Source organism: Linepithema humile, chromosome 4 (assembly GCF_040581485.1).
Source record: "Linepithema humile isolate Giens D197 chromosome 4, Lhum_UNIL_v1.0, whole genome shotgun sequence".
NCBI classification, from domain to species: Eukaryota; Metazoa; Arthropoda; class Insecta; order Hymenoptera; family Formicidae; genus Linepithema; species Linepithema humile.
Genome location: NC_090131.1, coordinates 15622092 through 15644145, shown reverse-complemented (window position 1 = coordinate 15644145; position 22054 = coordinate 15622092). Strand labels below are relative to the sequence as shown.

At 34.4% G+C, this 22054-nt stretch overlaps 2 protein-coding genes and 1 long non-coding RNA gene across 3 annotated transcripts in view; 1 reads left to right on the top strand and 2 right to left on the bottom strand.

Moving 5' to 3' along the window:
• Nucleotides 1-102: 102 nt before the first annotated feature.
• LOC105676874 (uncharacterized) overlaps nucleotides 103-22054 on the top strand; it is a 49335-nt gene continuing 27383 nt past the window's right edge. Inside the window, exons 1-2 of the long non-coding RNA XR_001101453.2 lie at nucleotides 103-1074; nucleotides 1389-1501. This is a non-coding gene — a long non-coding RNA (uncharacterized lncRNA). The remainder of the gene's footprint in view (nucleotides 1075-1388; nucleotides 1502-22054) is intronic.
• Nucleotides 2561-12914, bottom strand: LOC105676864 (peroxidasin homolog pxn-1-like). Its single transcript, XM_012375064.2, has 8 exons — nucleotides 12456-12914; nucleotides 9045-9816; nucleotides 8092-8519; nucleotides 6981-7228; nucleotides 4800-5049; nucleotides 4498-4616; nucleotides 3915-4074; nucleotides 2561-3760 (listed from the first exon to the last, which is right to left on the bottom strand). Exons 1-8 carry the CDS (start codon nucleotides 12533-12535, stop codon nucleotides 3679-3681), a joined length of 2139 nt encoding a protein of 712 aa, XP_012230487.1. The 5' UTR covers nucleotides 12536-12914; the 3' UTR covers nucleotides 2561-3678.
• Nucleotides 13408-16151, bottom strand: Prp3 (pre-mRNA processing factor 3). Its single transcript, XM_012375066.2, has 5 exons — nucleotides 15718-16151; nucleotides 15346-15557; nucleotides 14477-15260; nucleotides 14045-14402; nucleotides 13408-13963 (listed from the first exon to the last, which is right to left on the bottom strand). The coding sequence occupies exons 1-5, from the start codon at nucleotides 15863-15865 to the stop codon at nucleotides 13564-13566; spliced, it is 1902 nt and encodes a 633-aa protein (XP_012230489.1). The 5' UTR covers nucleotides 15866-16151; the 3' UTR covers nucleotides 13408-13563.

Genomic DNA, 22054 nt, shown 5'->3' with positions numbered 1-22054 from the left:
CCCGCGTAACGTCCACCAATTGCATTCGAGTTCCAACCGAATACACCAGTAACAATTATATCATTCTACTCCTCGTGACTAATATCCAGTAGCATCTCGAATTGATCGCGAATGTTCTATTGAAGATCGTACATACATCGAACGTACTATCAAAACGATAAAAATGACGAGCGACTGTTTTTCGCAAAATAACGTAAATATTCTACAACAATTCTTATTTCTGTTTCAAATGTCTACACGCTAAGTGCAGTAAAACGAATAGAATAATTCAATAGCCGGATCTCTGTAGTAGTCAGGTATCTAGATTTTTTTGGGTTTTAAAACAGTACATGAAGTCAAAGGTTATGTAATCAAGTAATATAATTGCAATAAGAAACAAACAAATAAGAAACAAAGCTGTGATCTAAGATAGAATATCGTAGAATACAAAAAATGAAACGTTTGTATTCATATTTTAGATTAATACATATATTTTATTAAAATTATCCTAATGCAAATACATAATCCTAGTACAAATAAAATATTTTGAAACTTACAAAATAGCATAATATATGAATAATAATATGAATAACTAATATTTTCTCTATTGTACATAGGGCCTTATCGTATTAGGTTAGAAAAAATTGGTAGCAGTCAGAAAAATAGATTTAACAATCAGTAAAGTAGTACGCACAATAGTGGGCAGTTGGTCTTTTTCTGTTGCATTGAATCGGAAAGTCTAAAAAATTTACGATGGTTAGTAAGATAGATCGCGCAGTGTTCAGCAAAATAATGTACACAGTAGCCAGTAGAGTGCGCCAGTAGTGCGCAATTGCTTGGCGCGAAGAATTTTCGTTTGCGCGGTCTCTTTTCATCGCACGACTTGGAACATGGACGTTTTACTGTGTTAGCGCATATTTTATTCGTATTAAAAATGTACAATAAGTATGAATTTTTGTCGAGAGTGCCGGTTAAAGTGACGCTGTGAGTGTCGGAACATATTATTTATCGTTAATCGAATGCGATGATTAACATTTTATTGAAAATCTGATGGTTGAGCCGTGGATTCAAACACAGGTTAAAGTTCTGTGTATGGTAAGTATAGATTTTGATATTGTAAAATAATTCTTACGTTGAACATTCAGTTTGTCATCATTAAATCGAAAAAACGTAATTGCTGTTATGTACATGTTTATGATGAGCTCCGTGTGATCGCCAAGATTAGTTGCCTTATCGCGTTCACTCGGAATGTATATGTATATGTATATAATGCCAAATAGACCGCCATATTGTAAGTTGATAATAAGTCAAACAATTATGAAACAAATAACGTTGTCTCGTGTTTGTGTTTCATGTGTCGCAAAATGATAAACTAATGTGTATCTGTAATTTTTATATTTTTTCGACAGTGATATGTGCGGGTTAACTTTTATCTAGTAGATGCGAAATGACTAGCGATGATGCGAGATGTTTCAGTTTCCAGTATTGATTTCTCGATAGAGCTGATAGGATACAACGATCGGTGAGTCAATGCATTCATCATATTTGTGTAATTATATAAAATATTGATATCATTGTCTTTTTATTAATATTTGTTGTGTATATAATTTCTAAAAAATTGTACTTTTACAATTACATTTTTGCTCAAATTGCATTTTAATAAGTAAATAATAATATATAGAGCTATTTTCTCTCTATTTCAAGTGAAGAATATTAAATTTTGCACAAGCCATATACAAGTTCTTAGTCTTAAATTATAAGAGTACAAAATTTTGAAAATATAAATTATATAAATATATATATAAATTATATATATAAATGTATAAATATATATAATTTATATTTTCAAAATTTTGTACTTTTATAATTTAAGACTAAGAAATTATATATATAAAGACAAGATTTTATGAAAGCATAAATTTTATATAAAAAATTTGAAGAATGAATTATAAATTTTAAGAATATATTGTTCAACATTATTATATAATAAAAAAAATATAAGCATATTTTTTATTTAATTTTATTAATAAGTCGAATTGTTAATATTTTGACAAAAGCACAGAATTGTAAAAGTACAGTTACGCAATTTGTTGGTATGGCAAAAAATACTATGGTTATTGATATGATTGCTTGTTTTTTTCTTTGATTGATCATCGTAAAATTCGAGATTTTTTAAAATACAATATATGAAGAGAGCCCAATAACTGAAAAATATGTAATATCTTTTCTTACTGTATGTCCATTATAATCATTTTTCTATTTTAATGAATAATATATGAAAAATCTAACATAATATTAAAAATAACTATTACTAAAGAAAATTAGTGTATGGATATTGATCAGAAAATAAATGATTTTAGTTCGAAAAGCAAACACAATGAAATGCATAGTAATTATAGTGAAACATGTACGAAACTATTATTATTTGTTCATTATTTAAGTATATATATTATTGTGATAATACATAGAATTACTATTATATTATTTCTTAAAACAACACTATGTTAATTAATAATTGTAAATATAGGATCAAATTAGGACAGGATTTACTTTCATATTTTGTATTTAAAAAATGCAATAATTCTAATTTTTTCAAATACTTTGATAGTTTTTAATATTTAAAATTTTACGATGACAAATCAATAATAATAAATCTATGTTATACCAATATGATCTTTATTATACTGCTGTGTATAGAAAATGCAGTATACAATTTCTTTTATTTGGCTGCAACATATACATTGAAGTTAAGATAAGTTAAAATGCTGAGACTAAATTCATCCAGAATATAGGATGACATATATTACGTAAAATACTCGATTTGATCGATTAAATTTGATCGATTATTTGCATACGCAATATAAATAATTCAGTGTATTATTCCATCGTTATTGTTGTTACTAATTGTAAGTAAAATATCTTACGTATGCGTATTTTTACATACATCCCAGGGAGAAATACAGGTCGAAAAAACGTCTAATAGACATCTAATAGACATCTAATAGACGTCTATAAACGTCTAATAGACGTTTCTTCGACCTGTATTTCTCCCTGGGATAGCGCACTTAAATTAGTGAGCTTCTGCAAAAATTTATTATATTGAACATTTATAATCCAAACATATTCAAAAGTATTTATAATCTTAAAGATTAGGTAACTCGAAACTGCAGTAACAATGATAGTTTGCAATAAAATTATAACGAGTAGTACAACAAAATGTATAGTAACAAATGTACATACTAAAAATGAGATGGAGATCATTATGAACAGTTCTTCTTTTGTTACATGATGAGGTATTAAAACAATCAACGCACGTTAAGATTTTACTTAAATCTCTACAAGATTAATCAATAAATCATAATATTGCGAATTTTTTTTAACCAAATTTGCAATTGCTTTTAATTGTAAATTTTGCTTAGCAAAACTTTATTGAACGAAATTTTTTAATCAAGCTTGAAATCAATTTGGCGTTTGAAATTACATTGGAAACTTTTAATTAGTTGTTATAAACATTTAGCATAAGTCCTTAAACGATAAACATTTTTTATTTGATTCAACAATAATGAGAACCATCCAAATAGACATAAGAATAACAAACAATCGCTAAGTTCATTTGAACATGCGATTTATAATGTGGTCAGGAACAACATCGTTTAATATGAGCAATGTTAAAATCCGATGATTAGTAGGAGATTTAGGTTAAATCGCATTTGTTCTTTCCTTCCAAGCTGCAAAATTCATGGCTCCTCTCGTATAAACTGTACAATTAGTCATGTCATTCCTGGAACGTGAAAATAATATTTAAATATTATATCGCCTAGAATTGATGCATCACTAGTCAACTATTCAATATTACTATATTTGTATCGTAATTAATTTATTGAATTTAATCAATTAATAAATTACGATATTTGAAAATTAGTAATAATAATTACAGGAAAGGATCTTTTAGAATAAAAGCTCTCGGTTGCATCCATTGTAACCTATCTCCATTGTGGCATAAAATTTGTGCCATTGTACTTTTTCGTATTGCTTCCAATTGTTTTATCGTAAACGAACCAGCGGTATTTCCATTCTCGTACCAATATCTGTCACCTGCGTAGAGAAATTATTATAGATTATAAATAATAAAATAAAATTTTAAATAATTAAAGTCGCGGTAGACACAGCGCACACCGTTGTTGGTGTGCGCTGTTTATCAAATCCAGAGAAATTAAGAAAATGTAAGAAAATTTCATGCAAATCGAATCGAAGTGTTCACTTCGTATCAATATGAACGCAAGAATGAGGATTAAAATAAAATATGCATTCTGTCGCGCGAATGTAGTCGGATACTGCGAAAGCATTTAAAAGTTAAATTAGTCATATTTATGTTGATATTAAACCTGCTGCGAATCCTGTTTTGTTCTCTCTGATCTCTTTAATTCAGGAGAATAACATGCATCGCAAGTTTCGAGTGCGAAAAATGCAAGATTTATTTTATCATATAAAATTGTTAGTTAACGAAAATAAAGTTACCTAAACGAATATTCCGAAATGTCCGTCCTAACAAACAAAGAAACGTGGGTCCGAGAACAGAATCCGATACTGGTGCTTCCGAAAGAGCTCCCGTTACCAGATCTATATCTTCCACACTTCTACAAATTAAACAGAAAAGGATAAAACATTAGGATAGAAAATTTATAAAATACCATAGAGATCGTTTGCATAATTATTATAAGATCTCATAAAAAAGCAATTTATTTTGAGTCGCAATCGTAGAGAAATGCAAATTCAAACACGGCAATCGTTGCTGCATCTCACTCTATATTCTATCTTACTTGTAAACTGCTCGAAGTCTCTCGATAGTATCTCTGGTTACTGTGCCTTTAAGATCCCGAAAGTCCACGATATCCGGCAGATCGCAAAAGCTTCGCCACCTGACATAAGACGGCAAGCCATGATCTCTTCCCTGCTGTATAATTTGCGCGGCGTAGTCCACGGCTACATCGTTGGTTTTCCCGTCGTGGAAGTATCGCTCCAGGAGTATTTCGTTCAAGCCCGGAGGCAGAGGCTTCCTAGAATGTCCCGCTGTCGCGGAAATTAGATCTTGCATCCTAGATCGTCATTAAAATCAAGTTCTCATGGGACAACGTGTCAGTGGATCATGACAGTAGATCTTAGAAAATTTAATAGTACTTGTCGAAGATTTCTACCTTCTTTGAAAGTTTTAAGGATTTAAGGATTTAACTTCCAAAGGTTTAAAGGCTTAAGGAACAAAAATATCAGGGGAGAATAGATTTATATACTGTGCAAATACAGCGGTATTTAAATTTGTTCTGAGTTACGTATATTGCGCAACTCTCATCTCCCTTTACGGGCATTATAGTTTATGAAAGTTATACATGACACCCACGCTCCGCCCCTCTCTCTCTCTCTCTCTCTCTCTCTCTCTCTCTCTCTCTCTCTTTCTCTTCAAGAAAATTATGTTAGTACTTCGAAAATTTTAGGTCGTATAGAAGTGGAATTGTGCTGCGAAATAGCGTCGCGCGATATAAAATTTGGAGGAATAAACCGGATTTTTTTCTTTTTACTCCCAGCTGTTCCCAAATGATGGTTGGCACAAATGGAGCGAATATACGTTTCATGGAGCTCGATTTTTTTGCATTACTTTGTTCTGAGAGGGAGACATGTACAAAAAAGTTTAATATCAACTTTTTACGTTAAGTTTCTTAAATCACGCGCGCTCGTAAAATTTCACAAAAAGGCATCGCTGTAACGGCAATGTGCCTTTCACTGATGTTACATTCTTTTCCACTATGTAATTAAAAAGTTCGTGCGCGCTATTGTTCGTGCGTAGATGGAAGCATATATTCCGTGAACTTTTGTGGAATCGTGTCGAAGTTTGCATAGTCTTTGCTTGCGCAGCCCACATTCGTACATGGTAATAGATTTCGATTTCAGACAAATTAGCGTCGATAAAAATTCACAGTCTAACTTTGTCAGCTATTATTTTTCTGAAGTGAGCTATTATTTTTCTCGATGAATTTCTTTTTTACTTTAATATCTTTTTCGTGATATTTCCGCTAAAATATGAATGTTATTATTATATTTCACACAAGAAAAAGTGAAAGGTAGTAATATTCAATAAAAAGTCAAGTCAATTTTATGAAGACTGAAGAAGCACGCGATGGATGACAATAGTAATCATAGTAAAGCAATTTACTCAACACAACGGCATTCCTATCGTTATAAACTATAATGCAACGAGCATGTTCGCGCTTGACTGGAATGTATTTCATATGATAAAATACGAGATGCGTGAAGCGAGTGTATTTCCCTTCACTCGAGATGACTTCCCTTATCTTTTTAGTACTTGTGTGAGCTTGACACGCATTGATCTCTATCTTAGAAAAAAAAAGTACAACTGACTTGATTGTAGGTATTGTGTTTCTTTGAGACGCAATTTAAGTGATATTCATTACTCGATAGTGTGTAATGTAAAAGTGGAAAAGAATCTAACATTTACGTTTAAAGAATAACATGAGCATTAGCTACAATTCTAATTTGTATGAAACATGACATACAGACTTAAAACGCGAAGAACGAAATCTTAAATATTAGACATTAACTGCTTATTATACAGCGCGTGCATTATAATGATAGCGTGTAGTTTTAGAAATTCATTCACGCACTGTGTGAACTTTCTCACTGTAAATTTCATAATCTCAAGGATCTCGTATTTTTATGTGTATTAACATATCGTGATATTTAAAAATAAAATATATTATTCCTGTGTATAGAAAACGTTAATAGGTTATGAGATAAATCACGCTGAAATATATTTTGAATGATTTTATAATGTTGTTCTGCTTAAAAAATCAATTAAAATATAAACTTTCTCTCTACTTATTCTTCTTTTCTGTTTTCTTCCTGTTGATATCTAAATATCACGCGATAAATTCTCCTCGTATCTTAAATATCGGGTCACACTGGGGTTATATCGAGTAATTTCAACTGACCTGTAGCTCCGACGATCAGTCGGTCGATCGCGCCGGCTTCGTAGAACTCCTGCGGCGCGTAAAAGGCCGACAACAAGGACCTTTCGCCAGACTTTTGCGACGATCGCGAGTCAACCAGGTCGAGGGTTTTCGGGGTCAGGGCGGCGACGAAGAAGAGTCCGGCCGACGCCGCCGAATTCGAAAGTGTCGCGTCCACGCGAGTGTCGTAGCCGCGGAAGTAGCCCCGCTGTGTCAAGCGCAGGTCGAATCTTTGCATAACAAAAGATAACGTGTTTGGTACCGTATATGGATGTGAGTTACGTCTTGGAAAGTGGGGGTCGATCTAACATGATGTAATTTCGTTGCGTCATGGCTCTTGTAGGATGCATCGTACAATTTGGAAACACTTAAAGGACACTCGAATGAATATATAAATAATAAATTTGTCGATACACAATGAATCAGTAAAGCACTGCATCGGGACAATTAATTGCAAATTATTGCGCGATTGCGTAATAAATCGATTTAGATAGTTCGATTGAGTTGGTACTAAAAAAAATGATCGGTTTTTAAGGACCATATTATATGAAAAATTACAAGCAATAGAAATCGTAACTTGTCACAGGAATTCCGTATGCTGTTACGTAAATTATGATTTAACACACGTGTGCGCTATTAGAAATGTAGTCACGTTTTTCGTATATTAACGCCGTCTGATTATCTCCCATCGCATACGTCAGCGTATGCGATTAGTTCTTGTAATGATGGTATAAGAAGCCGTGTTAGACATTAAATAGAGTTATCAGAATGTAATGTCAATTCAATTTATAAAATAGCAACTAGCCATTAAAACCGACAGGTAGACGCCTTTATGAAAATATTGCAACAGGTTATTGCGACTATTGAAGAACATTGACGCTAATACAACTATAAGATACGACGATGAAATGCATATATTGATTAGCATAATATGTATATCAAAGAGCTTTAAATGTTCGAACAAATGCTAAATATTGACTGAAGTTATAACAAAAGAATCTTCAACGATTCGCAATTATTATAAATAAAGCGCGATTAGTGAAGTTTTAATGGAATGTATTAAGAAATGTAATTTAAGAAACATTATACATACTTGTCAAGAGCATCCTCTCCAAAAATAACTGGCAGAAATTCGTTATAAGTTATATGCTGCAGCTCGGCGATAACAATCCTTCTTGCTTCCTGATATAGTTGTTCGTCGTCCCAATGAGGATTTAAACGTTCTAATTCCGTAGCCACTCGGTTGTGCTCCCGTAAGAATAACACGTGCATTAAAGTAAGACCCGGATTCTCGTTTACTCTCGAATCGCCACTAAAGAAACACGGGAATGCTTTATTCGAGCTCCTGCAACTTTCATGTCTTGGCGAAGCCATCGGCAAATTCTTCCTCTGCGTATTTAGCAAACCGCCCTTGCCCAATCGTAAGGCTTTAGCTGTTTCTTCGGAACTACCGTAAAGCGGTGATAGATCCAGATAGGAGGATGCTTGATTAATCTGCTGTCGCGGACCCAACCTGCAACCCTAAATTAAACAATATGGCAACAATTAAATCTTCCATAGTGATTTAATCACTAAGACTGTTTGAAATATGTTAAAAATTATAAAATTTTTTGTGGAAAAGTCAAAACTCTCCATAAGGTTTATAATAAAAGATTCTAAAAGTCTGTTTGCTTCACAGAAGTTGAGTAATATATCTTCTTTAGAATTTTTATTTGAAAAATACATCGGATTAAATCCTAGAATTTTAATTCTATCCATCCGCAATGACGAAACTTTCTCTTCTTCATCTACAGTCTTCGTATGATGAGGGACATGTTCACACTCTGGTGTTGAGTTAGCTAATTTTTATACCCCCCCGTGTCATAAGTAAATTACTATTCGCTTGTGTGTTAGCGACGATATAAATCTTGTGCAAAACTCGTCTCAAAAGACATGAAAGATGAATTCCTAGATCGGGATTCTTGCACAATAATATGAAGAAATCACAGATGGTAGTATCTCCAAGAGATATTTCTCAACATTATATAAGATTTTATTCGCAATTACCTGTAACGAATTTCCTGGATGCGGCGCCGATCTCGAGTATTCCATACACCCGACCGGCTGCTCCGCGCGGATCGGAAAGCACTCGGGATGAAAATTCTCGTAATCAACATTGCAGCATTTGAGCCTGGCACCGTCCGGCAATTCCATCCTGGGCGTATGCGCCAAATCGTTAGCGAGGAATTGACTGAAAAGCGCATTGAGCGCCATCAAATAAGGATGTCTGAGATCCAGTCCGCCGGAATGCACTCTCGAGGAGACTTCTCTCGCGCTTGGCAGCTTTGTGCGGGGCAAGGAGACACCATCTTCGTATTCCGGCGGCAAGAGTCTCACATAAGCCTCCAGTGCTGCGCCCCAAGTTGGATGCAACGGATTATTGCAGCGACCGGTGTGCGTCCTGTAATGGATATCCGTTTTTTTGCACTCGGACATTATTCGCAGAAAGCTGGGCGAGCCGGGGCAGAAGATGGCGGCCACCGTCGGCAGCACCGAAGACGCCTGTTTCGACGACATATTGAGCGCCTCCACGAGCATCATCGTCATCGTCTCGATCCGCAGGGCTTGCCTCGAGAGATTTTGCGCGCCTTCGGTCATCTCGTGGGACGCGCCGAGAAACCAGGACGGCGAGCCGCGATTGAGACGCGTCTGGGAGTCTAGGATCGCTTGTTCCGCCTGGCTGTACCGCTCCATGGAAAGATTCGTACGCTTACCCAGATCCTGCAGCATCCTGGGCGGCAAGGTCGCAGCTCCGACGAGTGTCATTAGAGCGAGGAATCTGTGGATTGAAATCTAAAGATAGAAAACACCCACTTATCCACACTGAGTGCCGCCGCAGTAAACGGTTACGCCTTCGAATCGAGATGCGCTCTTGTGTGAATGCGCTTACGTACCGTATGGTGCAGCGCGGTATTGCTCATTGTTACCCAATCGCTATGCAAATTCAGCGACTGCTGTTATTATCTAACTTAGCAATGATGCGATAGGATCAATCATTAAAAGTACAATTATGGGGTTGGGTATCGCGGCAGTAAAGACGATCGTATATTTGTGCATCCGCTTTGCAAATTACCCGCACACGTTTTAAAGTCACGATGTTTATCGTCTTCTATCGACCCAGATTGCGGACCGGACTCGGCTCGTCTCATTAGTAGAATGTTACTTCGTTACCGTTAGTATTCGGTTTTGCTCTGTCTGCATTTTAACGCTGCGCTAGAGATATAGAGCTCGATAAGATCTCGTTGAAGTCACGTACGGCGATGCAACGGTAATGTACGGCGAGGTTTAAGAGCAAGCGAGGCTTTGTGCGTAATTTGCTCTACGTGACAGCGAAACTGGCGAAGATGTGGTAGACGTGATATCGAGTAGATCATAAACACACTTTGCGATTTATATCGCGCCATCGCAATGAACTCCGCAGACCTTGTCTGCGCGATGGCATTTCGCTTCGCTACATTAAAGACATTGTTTATGATATACCGCGACAAATTCATTCATCAACTCGGCTATCTGCCTCGAGCTAGTTTCTCAACCGAGACCATGTCGCTCTTTTTAATGTTACAGCATAAGGTCGGGACAGATCTGCAAGCGACCTCAAGAAGAGGTCGAATGAAACTGACATTTGAAATCTTTCCTGGTTCTTTTGCGACTGCTTTACGTAATCTTCTTTATTCTCATGATTAGCGTTCGCGTGAATCGATGGAAACAATCGCTCCGACACGCGGATCGATCACTCTCAACCGATTATGTCTGAACCGTTAATCTCCTTATCGACCCGGAACTTCGATGTTGTTAGAACACGAGCATGCACTTTGCGAGCGCGAGGAAGATTTGCGCTGATTTGAAGAATCGATAAAATCGACAGGGTAGATTACGTAATCACATTGCATTAGAGGATTATTGGCGTGATGTATCTTTTCTATAGTAATCAACCGTATAGAAAAAGAAGAAGAGGCAGGAGAATTAAATATATCACTTTTCCAGGATATCTTAAATCTATTAATCCATTTTTTAATTAGCTATCTTTTAATAAAGTTATTTGTAACAAAATTTCAAAAAATTATACATTGCATTATTAGATAAAAAAATTTTATTTTTTTTATGTTAAATTTAAAATATTTGATTTACCTAAAACCTTTAAATATATTATATATCTTGAAAACATTTTTAATTTTCTCGTTACTGTTTGTTCAGATTATATTATTATAATTGAACAACTGCGTGATAAACTTTGGATATCACGTACATTCTCATTTACACATAACGTGAAAATAATGATTGAGATATTTGTAATCTTCATTCACATAAAGGAATAATTACATTAAAATAACATATTATTTTTGAATAATAATCAGAGATTGCAATCTACGAGATGTATAGTGATATACACAGAATGAAAGTGTACGGTGTAAAGTTGTGCCGACACGGTATACAGGGATATAGCGCTGTGTGCAATAGATTATAATAATCATAAAACAATTATAATAATTATAAAACAATTAGTTTTGTGTCCCGCCCACGCGACGAAATTGCGCATCGATTTGTGCAGACCCGAACGATCTCGCACAATGTAATCGTTAACCTTTGATGAAGTAATGAGTTGAGAGAAACGTACCTAACTGCGAGTACAAATCGTTATGCCAAGACTTGAGCACATTCACATTTGCACAGTTTCATAACGTTGCCGTTTCACTGTTTACGACCATTGGGATAGAACGTATGAGCTAATTACTCGATATGTAACGATCCACGCTTAATCAACCCCCGGTTTTGAAACAAGTAATGATCTTGTGAAACTGCAAAATTATCATACTGGGAAAATATTCTATTATGTAAGTATTGTTCTTGCACGCGATTTCACATTTTACATTTTGCAGAAAGCAAGTTCCTTTTTAATAATGATGAGCTGCCGATTGCTTATGAAACAATGTTAATTTGCAAGTGAATACTTATGACTGAATTCGAATTTACAATTTCAAATTTGAATCATTTCTAGTAGAAATTTTCTACCATATTTTCAATTGTTTACGTATTAATCGAGGAAAATAAAGTTATTCTATTTTTTAAAAACATTTATCTTTTATAATAATTATTTGTTCTTCTATTTGTTATTTTTTTTTTAGTACTCATTAATTAATAAAATAAAGATAACACACTAAATAACATATTTTATGTTCTAATACTGCTGTAATACATAACTTAATATATTTTTTTGTATTTAATACATTTAAATCATAAATTTCTGATTTTGATTTTGTGCTCGCAAGGAGTTACGCATTCGTAAATAATCTCATGACAATTATTATATTATTATTAAAATGTCATTTGTATTGCATATTATTTTATATCAGATACAAATTTTTAAAATAATACTATTAATTGATTTATAAAAATTTACAATGTGATTAAAATACTTACCGTGATATGAAAATGAAAAAACTACCAGTGGCGATGCTTCTAACAGGAATTAACATTTTTCTGGAGATGATACACGCCATATCCGCTTCTCTCTCTTCTTCTTTTACGATGTAAGGATAACTCCTATATTTAATACACGGCGTTCATCTGCTTCGAACGGTTTTACAAGAATGACACGCGCGAGAGCAATGCGCGCGAGAACGCGCAGCGGTAAACTGAACTGAGAGCGATGCTTGAACGAAAGTAAAACTCGGGTCTATCTTGTCCGGTCTATTTCGGAGTGGGGTTTCTACCCAGGATCGCAGCAACACGCGATATCAATGGTGCACCATGCATTGAAGTATAACACGTACGCGGCAGCCGCGGCCGTCGGATTGGTATTATGAACGGGACCAAGGTTCGCCTTTCCTTGGCTACGTTATTGGGAATCGCGGTTGAAGGTGGTTTCAAGGCCCGACACTCCGTTCGCACCTTCGTGCGTGCAGCATGGTATGCTTGAACCGTGTGTTCTTTTGCATAATGTCATAACAGTAGGCATCACAGCGCTGTAGCGCTATGTTAAGTGACACGCGCGGGCTTGACTGCAATGTCGTTTGCGGATTGAGATTCCTTGAGATGATACCATCTGTGATTCATTCGGACAGTCGTGCACATCCCTCTATTTACTATTTTCTCTGTGTGGATCAACAGAATAATTATCAGTAATAAATCGCGAGAATATGCTGCGCGTGGGACGAAGCAAAAAAACAATCTTTATCGAATAGATTTCTTTTTTTATGCTTATATTTATTGGGCATTACAATATTGAAAGCGGAGAATTAATTTGGCACAATTCGACGATGAAATGTAACATACATCTATAATTACACATCTAAAATATCATTTGGTTTTACTTTATTAAGATTTGGATATAGGATATAGGATCATATAATTGTTGCAAATAATCAAACCATTTTTTTGGAAGCAATGAACACGTTTATTTATGTTCCATTTGTCACAATTACATTGTTTAGCTTTCCTCTTAATAATTTTATGAAGTTGTCAAGAAATTATTTATTATTTGTTGCATTAGATGTATATTATGCGTTTAATTTACAAGATTGTGTTTTTAGGAGTGTACATCGTCTGTGTTATCGAGTACTGCGCCACTGTAGGCTAAATCCCAATAATGTTCCACTTGATGCTTTTTGAAATGTTCACGTGCCATCTTTTCGATCGGACATACTTTAAACTTAATCTCGCCGAAGTGCCGCTGTTTACTTGTTCCCTCCCAAACGAGAACACATCTGTTCGGTACATCATTCCCATCGTTATCCTTCACTATATCTTCTTCCCACTTGATGCGATGCATCATCAATCGTTTGTATTTAGCTTGCTGCTTTGTCCCACCTTCCACTACAACAACATTGCAATCTCGGAACAGCATCACGCAACCAGTAAGATAAAGTTGTTTCGCGTTAGTCTCCACTTTGAATTTTTTTGAAGCATTGTTGACAAGATCACGTATTCTGTAAGAATATTTTCTATATTATATCTATATATCTATATATCTATAATATAAAACAAAATTATATAACAAATTTTTTTACCTGTAAACAGAGACGTTTACACCAAGACTAGTATCTTCCTTAAGTTTTCTCGCTTTCTTTTCGCGACGTTGATCAGCAGTGAGTCTCCGTGCTGCATTTGCATCTTCATGAGCTTTTAGTCTTTTAGCCATTTGTTGTCGCACATGAGCTTCAATTTTAGTAGGATCCTGCACAGCTTCAGTTCCCAAAACTCGCATAAGATTCGAGATCCGCAGCTTCGGTTCCGGTGGTGGTTCTAAACCTAATCGAATTTTTTCCTGTTCTTCCTTCCATGTTTCTCGTCTATTTTGTCTTCTTAATTTCTTACGCTCCTTCTTCGTAAGAAATACAGGCATGTATATTGGTTTCAAAGGATCCGCTGCAATAAAGTCACCAAAAACCATGAATTATATAATTAAACAACATGAAAGTAAAAATAAACATAATACATACTTGGAGGTCGCATTTGTGTTGGATGTTCCACTAAATTTGTGATAGTAGAACTCTTGATTGTCGTGGGCTCATTTTCATTAGGATATCCGGCAGTTAATATGACAGAATCCCACCATTCTATATTAGGCACATCTTCAGAAAGAGCTTCAGTTTTAGGTGCGATGAGAGCTAATTTGGTTGCGGAACTAATTCCAGTTTTTCTAGCAATTTGACTAATCTCATTTTGTAATTTCTCTAATTGCGTCTTCATACGTATTCTTTCTGCCAATTGTTGAAATTTGCCAGGTTCGTGAAATTTCAATGCACGTTTACCGCGCATTGCTGGTTTTACACCTATTCTGTTATCAAAGAAATGAGTATCCTGTATTTCTTCTGGACCCTTTGATTCTTGCAGTTGCGCTCGGAATTCTTCCCTTTTCTTTGCACGTATGTTAGCTTTTAATGTAGGCACTACTTGAGTCAATTGCACTTCTTTACCTGTTATGTCTACTGTTCTGCCAGATTCATCCAAGATTAAGGGAGTTGGTTTGTCTGGTACATTAACATTACCAAGTAGTCCTGAGTTTAATTTATTTTTGATCTGCGCTTGCAACGCAGCTATTTTTCGTGCTTTGTCTGAATCTGTTTTACTTAATAGGCCCTGATTGTACATGCTTCCTACTGTTGGAAGGGCATCTCGTCCTTTAAATATTGGCTTTGCAGAAGCATCTTCTTGTTTTATTGCCTTCAAAGCTCTTTTTCTTTCTTCTATTTCTTTTTGCGCATTTGCCATCATTTGCCTGATCTAAAGATATATGAAGACAACAAAATAACAATTTTTGTATTAATATTTAAATAATCATGTTTAATATGAAATAAAGTTTTAATACCTTGTCTGCAGAAAGTTGAGTGTCTATAGGCTTCTCATTTTTTGTTTCATCATCTTTAAATCTGGATTTTTTTGCATCTTTATCTTTATCTTTATCTTCAGGATGAGATCGTTTTTTGCTTTTTTGAGTCGCTTTAGTATCATCATATATTGTAAAAATTTTCTCTGTCAACTTAGAAGCCTTTTTATCTTCCAGTAAAGCCGATAATTTATCTATAATTTAAACAATAGCAAATTTAATTAGAAAAGTAGCAAGCAGGCTAGCAATCTATGTATTGTCTGCATTAGATGCTAATAAAAAACCATAGAGAAAATTAATTGTACTTAAATTAATATGTACATATTACATATTTATGTACTTTCTGCTACTTACCTGCTGTTTTACGTTTGTCATAGCCAGAAGTGATACAATTGACAGCAGTAGTAACAATTGCTGGTTCACTGAAGCCAAGAAATTTATGAACTGCTTTTTCAATTTGTGGTTTCATTTCATCTATTTCCTTTCGTGTTAGATACGACATTTTAAAAATTTTTCTTTTTATCACTAAATTCAAGCAATAATCCACAAATTTATAGAGAAGTTATATTCACAACATAACCTTTTTAATAGTTAGGTTAGGGTTAAGTTTGATTCCCTAACGAGTGTGTGTACCACTTGATATTAATTATTTTAAACTCTATATAACACTGAGACTTCTATTGTTATGTAAAATATTACTCTCATTTTATTTGAAACGTATGAGTATTGAAAAACGTTAGTTAATAAGCATACTATGACATCACATTGTACAACTGATGCTAGTTATATTCGACTACGTTCGTCAGAATTCGGCTATGATCGGTCACCAGTTATTTCTTGCCTTACAGTTTGTTACCACGCCTAGTCTGTTATTATTTTTTTTTTTAATGCTTATTAAGAATATGTGTATGCGCATGCATGCACTTATATACGAATATTAAATAATAGGATTTAATAAGTATAAAATTTTAACTTTATTAAACTTTAAATAAGTATAAATAAATTATTGAAAAATAAAATAGATTTATTTTTACTTTGCATTATAATAAAGCATAAAAAAATACTTTTTTTTATTTACAAATTTTTAGGCGTAACACCTAATTTATTTATTTATTTATTATGAATTAATTTTATGGACGTGTAACTCTTTTTTGAAAATGTAGATTAAAGTACGAAAAGAAGCTATATGATAGATGTAAATATAAATTTAAAATTATAGATTTTATTAATCAAATTTACGAATATTTAGATTTTTTGCATATTCTCATATGAATACTAATAGCGTAATTATACGAATTACTACCTGACACTCTCTTGTCCACTTTACTAATGATGGTACTTACATTCCACCTTTGGAGCTGGAAAAGCCCTCAAGGGAGATTTAGGTAGCTTCTCGTAATTGGCACACATTGACCCTTGACTGGATTTTCAAGTTTGAAAGGCTGTGCACACAACACATTATGCAGTTCATCGCTTTTTTACGTGTGCATAGCGTTAGCGAAAGAAATATTCGTTTCATCATAATGTGTATTTGTCATTTTAATAGTTAATATAAAAAAGAAATTTAAAAAATGCGATATTTTTGTATGTTTAAACGAGATATATTAGAGATATTTCGACTCACAGATTTGACATTACAATGAATGTGGAATAACAGAATATATATAAATTTTTGTTTGAAATATAATTTGCAATATAAATATTTCTCTTGAGATATAATTTGAGATATAGAGATTAAATAGCACATATTCTTTATTTAGCTATGATGAAAAAATATTTGAAAGAAATTATTAATAATGCACATCCTTTTATTATATTAATATTAACTAGGTACATTCTTTTTTCAATCCTTGAGGAATATACATAGAGTAAAATCATGAAAAAAAAAAAAAAAATAACAGCGCAAGACTATTTTAAAAAAATAATTTATTTTAAAATGACATTTACGTTTTTTATTTATTTGGTAATATTAATTTATTTGGAATCCAGTGCGAAGGTTCTATACTTGAAATTTTTTATATAATTATATCAACTAGCAGCGATAACATAATCTAATCAGGACATTGCGTGAGAATCGGAATTGTTGAATTCCGACGCCCGTCGCAACCGTTTTCAATAGTTTTGGTATATACCGAAGCACCAAACAATCAATCACTATGCATCTTATGGCCGTTCGGAAGAGACTTACAACGTAACGTGATGTTGCTAGAACGAAATATACGAAGGTGTAAAGGACGAAAGCGGTTGCGAGGGGCGGTGGAATGGCAGTGGACCGACAACCGCAAATGAGAATGGCAGAGGGAACTACGCTGTTCTACGCTTCTCTGGTGACCGATGAGGCCAATTCAGCGAACCACATTTGCTCCATTCCGAGGCTGTTGCTCTAAACTTTTCTGTTGATTGAAATGAAGGAATTGGAATTTCACACCGCATTTCCTTTGTTCCGGTTAGGCATCTATTAGACTTAATTGGCACGTATGGTGCCACGGGGTGCTGCTGTTTATTTCTACTGTCAGTGAGATAAACCGTGATGATGGTGATGATTATCACTGGTTAAGATAAACATTATGACGATTATAGTATCGTGCAGTTATGCAGTTAATAAATGAGTATTCTGGAAATAAATGTTTTATACATGTATTCATCGATAAAACATCATGAAAGCGCTTTATTCATCTTGCTTCGCGCGGGTATTACATTAATCATAGCGTTGTTTACAGATTTTGTATGAAGTAGCACATAATTGCCTGAGTTAAAAACTGCTGCAAAATGTTGGAAACTCATGAAAATCCGATCGCTGGCACATGTATTCGTGATGCACGCTTAAATTAGGACATTTTTAATTAAAAAAAAAATTAAATTAAGTCGTTAACAAATTTTTATTTTTATTGCAAAAATATGTATATACAAATAAAATTGCCGTTCTTCACAAAAAAGTAAACATTACTAAAAAAAAAAAAAAAAAAAAAAAAAAAAAAATATTTTTGACAGAACTTATTTAATATTTTACAAAATTAATGTTTGCCTGACAAATTAATTTCTTTTTTCTCAATATATTGTGATGCAATCAAACGCAAGAGTTATTAACAGTACATTTATTCTGCCGTTATAAACACGTTATTTTGAAAAGAATAATAAAAATGAATCTTTTATGTGTCGATATATTTTTTATATAAACGTTCAAGTACAAAGCAGAATTTGTTTCGAAAATTCGAAAAGATATTCCAAGGGCATTAAGAAGAGAGCACATATCGTCGCAAACTAGTGTGCCCAGTCATCCAAGCATAAATTTCCAACTATGAGTACTCATGCGGGTCGCTTGATTTGTATTCGCTAGTAAAAGTTACGCCGTAGCTATCTGTTAGGCAAATTACTACAAAGTAACTGGACTGTTGATATAGAACAGGTTATCTAGCGTGAACGGGACACGCAGTTTCTAAATACATTTTGAAAAATCAAACTTTATCCCGGCTGGTCGAAATTCAGCCGAGAGAGACCCGATTATTTCAAACTTTTCTCGGCATATTTTTTATGCAAAAAAATAGGATGACGATTGCTCTGAACTTTCCGAACATTACTTTCGCGTAAAAGATTTTATGGGAGAAAATGCGTGGGGTTGCATAAAAAGTGGAAATAATTTAGAACGATAAAAAAAGGAATGAGTGATTCTCTTGAGTTTACTGATGATATATCTGCATTGATTAATTTTTTTTTGCTATAAAAGTTACGGATCATAAAAATTTTGCCTTACCTATACGATTTTATGCTATGGAAACTTTAACGTTTAGAGGTACATAAAACAACTGTATGTAAATACTGCATGTAAACGCAATTCGTTTAACGTGTGAATCGACTTTGGTTATCTATAACGGTCTAATACGGGTTACGATAAGGGAATCATCGTAACTTTTAAATAATATTCTAAATAATCCACTTTACGTCGCAAATTATAAAGAAAAAGAACTAAAATTTCAAGAGCCTTTTATCCTCTTAAAACAAACTCTGCAAACGATGCACCTTTTCAGAATAGTCCAATATCTTTTTTTTTTTTTTTTTACGATCGCGCGTTGCCTCGCTTGGCTCTTGACTGTAGTCCATATCTATTTCCGCAAAACCATAAAATTGCGGTGCTCCCATTCTCGTACCCTGACTGTACAGATAAGTGGCAGGATTCAGAGCCCTTATCCATAAGATGCACCGTCAACGTCTCGATAATCGCGAGAACCGCATTAACCGACCGCATCCGTAAGATGAGTTTAGATCGTTTATCACTGTAATTGATGCAACTAGCTTTCGCAACTTAGGAACAGTAAATAATCATGAAGCTGCAACGCAAACACGAATACTCTCGTGTAATAATATCATTCTGATAAAACAGAGTGTCCGCTAATATGTAAAAGTTTTATTTAACGTTAAATTTAATCTTTCTTCTCGCGACAAGTCATTAAATATCGCAATCTTATAACGTGCTGCAAAAAAAGATTTTGTGGTTTTCTGTAACAGTAATAATAAGTGTGTTATGATCGTGCGTACAGGTGACACAGTCGCATGCCGAACGAGTTATATTTAGTCATTATATATCGGGTCAGTCGTGTTTCTTCGTAAATTTAACGATTTTGTCGGTAGACGTGGGCACGTCCCGAAATGATGTACGGTTCGCTCGTATGAGTCGGCAGCTAATGCTCTAATATGCGCAAAGGGTGCCATGCCCGTGTCACGCGGATTACCACTAATTGTAGTTTATGCTTTATACTACGCTATTCTCTTGTACGGCCGTTGGGTATTCGATGTATTAACGGAGATCTGCGCGTGTGTGGATCCGCACACTGGAAACCGAGCGCGTATCTACATATCAGGCGCGTGAAGATACGTGATAGATCGCGTACGCGTACGTGTGATAGTGAACGTATATCAATATGGTAGAGGTTCCCAAATTTTGTGTTCATTAGTCCTAAGCTTGACACGATCTCATATCCTCTTTCATTATCTAAGAGAATTCTTTGTTGATAACTGGAGGATTTGTGTAAATTAGATTCATCACGCTGTAAATTTATTGAAGATCGCGATTTTAATTGTTTTTATTACAATGAGTTGGATTAATTTTGTTTTTTGTACAAATATTGCATATTTTCTGAGATTGTATTATGACTGCAAGTTAGATATTGATATTTTTAATGTTATTTCTTATGTAAATTTATCTCCTTTAAAAAGATTAAAATAATTTTTTGTATTAACAGCAACTATCAATAACAGAAGATTAATTTACATGGAATATGAGAACTCGAAAATAATTATTATGTTGATCACGTTATACAAACAGAACGACTGCAAAAGGTAAGGGGTTTTGGAATTGATCAAATGTAATTATCATATTTGATAATATTGCTTAATAGGACAATGCGATTGCCCGCATATTTATACATATGCAATATTTACCTTTGTATATCGCAATGTTATCGCTACTACAAATTTTCCAAACAAATTCAAAGTTATCCCGTGTGTTGTGCGGATATAAAACGTCTGGTTTCCCAGAAAGAGCCAGTAGTTCTCTGTGAAAAAGAAAGCGATGTTTTCTGGTACAGCGAAATTAGCGTAGCCAAGAAAATGATTAGTGTAATGCGACACATGAGTGGTTGAGCATTGCTGCGATGCTGCTGCACACGCGGGATGAACAGGGAGCTCGGACTTCCTCGGCTGTCATGTCCGCGCGTCCGTCAGCCTGGGCTAAAATAACCGAGCATCGCACCCCTGCCTTGCAATTAAGCGCGGCTATATCTACCAGTTATACGCAACACACGATCCCCCGTCTACGCAGAGACGTGTACACAGGTGTGCGCGAATGTGCAGCGACTGCCTCGCAAAGGGCGCATTCACAATAGCATTCGCGATCTCCAGCAGAAATCAGCTGCCGGAGATCATCAGCTCATTTGCTTATTTTACTTAATTTCGTCACATGTTATATTATTTAGTTAATTATCGTATGGAGATTGAAACTTGTTTCAACACCAAAATGTATTTGACTCTAATATAAACATATAAACATACGACAATAGGTCTCTCATCATCAGAAATATAACATCCTGAAAAACGTGGATATTGGATAAACACATAATATTTGTCGGACAATATGTAATATTACAAGTTGTAATGCACGGTATTTAAATTGTTAAAAAATTTACTGTGTCCCATAGTTTTCATCCTTTTAATTTTTATATTTCTCTCTCACTCTATTAGACTTTTTAAAATATTTTTTTCCGTCGATTCAGCATTCAACATTTGTTAATTGGAAGTCGATAAAATGTCTTTTATATATCCCGGAGGAATTATTTTAAATTGATAGATAAATATAAATATTTTTAGAATTAAATTGCGATTCCGCACTGTAATTCCAGTTTTTTTCGATTAATGTTTCGTGTGGTGCGCGTATTTCCTTCTCTTCGTTTTCGTGTTCACCGCGTTTGTATAATTACCCGCGTTGCGGTGCGCAACCCTTATTTTTTTAACGGGCAGAACAAGCGTATACAGTCGTTATATCTCGCGGCTACTATCGATGCGAGCGATGTTTACGTTTAATTACCGCTGAATGCAAACGTTTAATTGTTACGCGCTGTTTGTACTTAGAGTTAAATACTCTTTGTTTTCATCACATAAACAAATGGAAAAGATTATTGCTACAAAATTATTATAGCCA

Bases quoted from the DNA above. Each gene is read 5' to 3' on its own strand.
- Prp3 (XM_012375066.2), bottom strand. From the start codon at position 15,865: ATGTCGTATCTAACACGAAAGGAAATAGATGAAATGAAACCACAAATT. The intron at 15,558-15,717 runs GTAAGTAGCAGA...TTTAAATTATAG, and splicing joins TGACAAACGTAAAACAGCAG to ATAAATTATCGGCTTTACTG. The intron at 15,261-15,345 runs GTATTAAAACTT...ATATATCTTTAG, and splicing joins CTCAACTTTCTGCAGACAAG to ATCAGGCAAATGATGGCAAA.
- LOC105676864 (XM_012375064.2), bottom strand. From the start codon at position 12,535: ATGGCGTGTATCATCTCCAGAAAAATGTTAATTCCTGTTAGAAGCATC. The intron at 4,617-4,799 runs GTAAGATAGAAT...TTTAATTTGTAG, and splicing joins AGACTTCGAGCAGTTTACAA to AAGTGTGGAAGATATAGATC. The intron at 4,075-4,497 runs GTAACTTTATTT...TTCTCTACGCAG, and splicing joins ATTTCGGAATATTCGTTTAG to GTGACAGATATTGGTACGAG.